Source organism: Chenopodium album, chromosome 17 (assembly GCF_948465745.1).
Source record: "Chenopodium album chromosome 17, dcCheAlbu1.1, whole genome shotgun sequence".
NCBI classification, from domain to species: Eukaryota; Viridiplantae; Streptophyta; class Magnoliopsida; order Caryophyllales; family Amaranthaceae; genus Chenopodium; species Chenopodium album.
Window position 1 is genome coordinate 31,397,526 of NC_137850.1, and position 5,508 is coordinate 31,403,033.

General features: G+C 33.4%; 1 protein-coding gene across 1 annotated transcript; it reads left to right on the top strand.

The window, feature by feature from the left end:
- Positions 1-2,182: 2,182 nt before the first annotated feature.
- LOC145588819 (uncharacterized) lies at positions 2,183-4,611 on the top strand. Its single transcript, XM_081645419.1, has 6 exons — positions 2,183-3,140; positions 3,296-3,523; positions 3,936-4,022; positions 4,136-4,241; positions 4,329-4,383; positions 4,474-4,611. Exons 1-6 carry the CDS (start codon positions 2,183-2,185, stop codon positions 4,609-4,611), a joined length of 1,572 nt encoding a protein of 523 aa, XP_081501545.1.
- Positions 4,612-5,508: the final 897 nt, after the last annotated feature.

Below are 5,508 nucleotides of genomic sequence, written 5' to 3' on the forward strand. Positions count from 1 at the left end.
TATTAGAAAGAGATACGAGGCATCAAAGTATGTAATCTTATTGCTCTATTCTTGTAGAAAGCATGTTTAAATTTGTTTAATTCCTAGCATCATGTTAGGATATTATTATTGCTTTCTAGTATCATGTTTAGGGTGCCTTTTACTCTTTTCTAATATCATGTTAGGGCTAAAGCTTTGATCTTTAATGCTTAGTGACACGTTAGGGTTTGTTATTAATCTTGTTAGTATCATGCCTAGGATCTTGCTATTATTGTGCTTTAACATGATTATAATTGTTATAATTATTGTTATGATTATTATGTTGCTTGATGCTTATTTATATTAATATTGCTTGATCACGCCCTCTCTTGCAGGTTTAAAGGGAATTTGTACTTGTAATCACGCTTAATAAGATAATTAATATCTTATTTAGGGCTAATATGATTATAATTCAAGTGATCGCCAATAATAGTTCTATTTGTGCATTAATATTCAACCAACATAGATAAACAGGTTTAGGGTTAACCTATTGTTTGCATGTTAGTCAGAAAGCGCACATGAATACGAGAAGAATAAAGTAGAGGCCTATTTAGGGCAGGTTCAATCTCTTTTAGGTTGGATTTGTACCTTTATCCCCGAACCCTATTTGGTTCAAGACCTTTTGGAGTTGATAATCTCATGGATCGTTAAGGGGTGTAATCTTCACCTTGTGAACGGTTTACAAGTTCCTAAAACTTGTTGGTGACTCTTTTGCTCTAGCTTCCTTCCCTTTGGACGCCACCATGCATAAGTGTATGATCACAGTGGGGTTCAAGCTTGGGGTTAATGGCTTGAAATATTCCCTACATGGGGTATATTTTGTGTTCAATTGATTTGTACTATTTAATTTTCTTAATTACGAATTGTATCATAACTGATTTAGATTATTTAATTCGATTTTTGTAAAGGTTAATTGAATTGATTTTTTTGGGTATATTTTGTTCTTTTTTTTTTGGTTGGCAATTATGTGATAATTAATTTATTTTTGCTTTCTTTTTCATATTAGTTCTTTGCATGCGCTGGTAATTGATCTGTTTGTTGTGAATTCATGTAAAAAAATCATTAATTTAGAAATATGATATGCACAAATTTCTGATATGTTGCTTGTATGCATGATATATTGGTTCTGATCAGTCTAACGCTTGAAAAATTGATATGTTCTTCTTAACTGATATGTTGTTTGCATCCGCTGAAATATTTATTCTGATCAGTCTAATGCTAGATAAAATTGAAGATGACGTTTTTCTTAACTTCTATATTGTTTGGATGTGCTTTTATATGCTTATGATCAGTCTAATGGGATATGTGGGGAGGGGTTATATTTGATGGGGCATATCTGAGATTATCATCTTACAATGGCCAGAATTCCACATTGCCAACTGAATTTGTCAGGGGTTCTTTTGTAAAACATTGAGATGTATTTTTCCACGAATCAGTGTATGATTAAGCAGTACATTATGACTTATGTATCACTACTGAGTAATTATTATTTTTTTATTATTATTATTACTACTTTTCAATTTTTTTAATAACTAGCTCTCTTTGCATTCATAGCTCTTCTTTCCACATGGATACTTTAGATGTTCAAAAGAGGTTAGAGTGGATGATGTGTGCTAATAGGACAGACAATCTATATATAAATGGAGTTAATTGCTTTCTTCGATTTGCTTTTGGTGACTTAGAAACAAATAGTGATTTAGGAGAGGAGAAAAAGAAGGTACCTTGCCCTTGTAATGGATGTAACAACGGTGCACATAAAACAAGGGACGAAATTTACACCAACTAGATAGTGAATGGAATCGTGCAAGGTTATGTTCATTGGATTTATCATGGAGAATTCAAACCCCCACAAAAGAAAAGTAGAAATGATTTGGGAGATAGTGCTCATGATGATATATTTAGAATGATCCATGACAGGTTTAGTCCCGGAGTCTCTAATAATGATGACATAGATGACATGTTAGATGAGGAGCAACAACCTAATGAGTTTGATCAACCTAGATATAAAAAGGATACAAAAGAAGCAAAAATGTTTGAAAATTTAATGAGTGATGCTCAATAAACTTCATACCCCGGGTGTAATGAATTCTCTAAATTGTCATTCATTTTGAAGTTATTCCAAATCAAATGTATGGATGGCATGACTAATAAATCTTTTACTAATATGCTTAATATGTTCAAGAATTCTTTGCCTAAAGGTGCTGATTTGCCATCAAATTATTATGAAGCACATAAGATAATTACTAATCTTGGTTTCGATTATGAAAAAATAGAAGCATGTGAAAATGATTGTATGCTATTTTGGAAAGAGAATGCTAACCTTGAAAATTGTTCCATATGCGATACTAAGCATGATAAAGCTTCTCCTAAAGTGCTACGCTATTTCCCACTAACTTCGAGGTTGCAAAGGCTATTCATGTCGTCCAAATCAGCAAATGAGATGAGGTGGCACTCTGATAAATGCGAAGATGACGGAGTTCTTAGGCACCCAGCAGATAGTGAAGCTTGGAAGCATTTAGATAAAGAATATCCTACTTTTTCTACAGAGACTCGTAACGTTAGGTTGGGTTTAACAAGTGATGGATTCAATCCATTTGGTGGGCTTAGAAGTGACTATAGTATATGGCCAGTAGTGGTTGTTGTGTACAATCTCCCTCCATGGATGTGTATGAAACAACCTTACACAATACTATCTTTGTTAATTCCAGGGAAAAGTGGACCGGGAAATAACATTGATATGTATTTGCAACCATTAATCGAGGAGTTAAAAGAATTGTGGGAAACTGGAGCTCAAACTTATGATGCTTCAAGGAATGAGTACTTTCAAATGCGTGCTTCATTTTTATGGACCATAAATGATTTTCCTACGTATGCAAACTTGTCTGGGTGGTCTACCGAAGGATATAAAGCATGTCCTCATTGTATGAAAGAAACTAGCTCTGCTCGGCTACCAAATCAGGGGAAATGTTGTTACATGGACAATCGTCAATTTCTACCTATCGATCATAAATGGAGAGATAATAAATCCTTTAACGGGAAAGTAGAAAAAAGAGGTCCTCCTAGAAAATTATCTTCCAAAGAGATTTTAGAACAACTTAAAAACCTTGAAGGCATAAAATTTGGTAAAACAATGAAATTGCCAAAGAGGGATGATAATTGGAAGAAGAAAAACATTTTTTTTGAATTGTCGTATTGGATAACCTCTTACTTCATCACAATCTTGATGTCATGCATATTGAAAAAAATATGCTTGAAAATATTCTTGGTACTTTGCTAGATATTAATGGGAAGTCAAAAGACAATCTAAAGGCTAGACATGATTTAAAGCATTTGAAGGTTATGAAACATCTTGCTCCTATATTAAGAGATGGAAAGTGGCATATTCCTCCGGCACTATACACCTTGTCTAAGGCACAAAAGGAAAAGGTGTGCAAGTTTTTAGAGAATTTAAAGGTTCTCGATGGATATTCTTCTAACATTTCTAAATGCATAAACCTCGATAAGCGTAAAATATATGGTCTAAAGACCCATGATTGTCATGTGCTTATGGAACAACTATTGACGCTTGCAATTCGTGGGGTGTCCATACCCAAAGTGTAAGATGTGATAGTGAAGTTGAGTACATTTTTCAAGGACTTGTGTTCTAAGACATTGAAAGTGAAAGATTTGGAAATTCTTGAACGTGAAATTGTAGTCACCTTGTGTGAAATGGAGAAAATATTTCTTCCATCTTTTTTCACCATCATAATCCACTTGTGTCTTCACCTTGCTATGAAAGCTAAAATTGGTGGACCAGTACAATATTGTTGGATGTATCCAATAGAAAGGTACTCCTTATGCATATCATATTTTATTTAATATTTTTTATTAACTAAGTTAACTTTTTTTTTCTTTATAAAAAATTGTTATTAATGTAGGCTCTTATGTAGATTTAAATGCTATGTTCTCAATAAAAGTAGGCCAGAGGGTTCTATCGCGGAAGGTTACATCATTTAGGAGTGCATGTACTTTTGCTCAAAGTACTTGAATGAAATCGAGACAAAATTTAATCAACCTGAGAGGAATGATGATGCGGAAAATGATGACTATAAATGTCTATCAATTTTTGCATCGTCAGGTGTTCCTTTAGGGAAGGCTAAATGTAGGTCTCTTAGTGAAGAAGAGTTAACACAAGTTCGAGAATATGTACTTAAGAATTGTGATGAAGCACAAACTTATTTGGAGTATGATATTTTTCTTTTTTATTTATAAAAAACATCAAGTATAATTTCCCATGATTATTTTATAACAACTATTCTTTTGAATTTCAGTGAATATGAAGAGTCCACATCAAACAAAAATTTACTTGATTGGTTTCATGACCGGGTATTTTTAAAAATCAGCCATAGTTATTTTTTAATTATCATTATAGTACTAGTCTAAGTTTAATTTAGCTAAAATTCTAATTATTGTTAGGTCATCGATTTGCCTAATGATGGAAATGACCAGGTGGTGAAAGATTTGAAAACATTGGCTTTAGGTCCTTTGAATGGTGTTCAATGCTTCAATGTGATTCTTGCAAATGGATTTAGATTCCACACAAAGAATACATAGATGAAAAGGGTACACCAAAATAGTGGTGTTACAGTCAAAGGCATTGCTATGAATATGGAAAAAGATTACTACGGGATTCTTACTAACATACTTGAGATAAAATATCTAGATGGAAAGCGTTGTTTTTGTTTCATTGTGATTGGTGGGATGTCAATAGGGTAGGAAGAGGTGTCAAAGTTGATAAAAACGGCAATGTGAGTGTTAATAGTCTTTGTTCATTACGTACCAAAAACCCTTTGTGCTCATGTATCAAGCTCAACAAGTCTTCTATGTTAGTGACGGACTTGATCCCGATTGGCTTGTTATTGTGAAGACCCATCCAAGGCATCACTATAATGTTGTAGAAAAGGAAGGGATTGAAAGTGAAGAAGATGCATTGCAACAACTACAACCTGATGCTCATATCTCAAGCTCAAGTAATTTGCAAGAGACTCATGATCCATTTGTTGAAATAAGAGATGATATTGGTGAAATGATCGTAGATTCTACCAAGGAAAATCAACCCAAAGATCTAAATGATATGGACTTACAAACATTAGATGACGACGATTTGCTAGAGGATGATGATGAGGATGATAGTGAGAGTGACCAAGAGAGCGACGATGATGATAATGATATTGCTTAATTTTTTTTTAGCATGAATTGTATGTGTTGATACTTATATTCATGGATTTCTGAAAAACCTTTGTAGTTATAATTACTTATTTTTTCACACTTTGCATTCGTGTTTTTATTGGCTTATTTGAATAGATATATGTCAGGATGCCTTTATTTTATGAACAGTTGTTGATAAATGGCTTGAAGTATTTGACAGCAATTGTACACCATGTGTATAGTACCTGGTAGCAGTTTTGCATTAGGGATGCATTGGATGGTAGTAAATTAGATTAGGCAGTC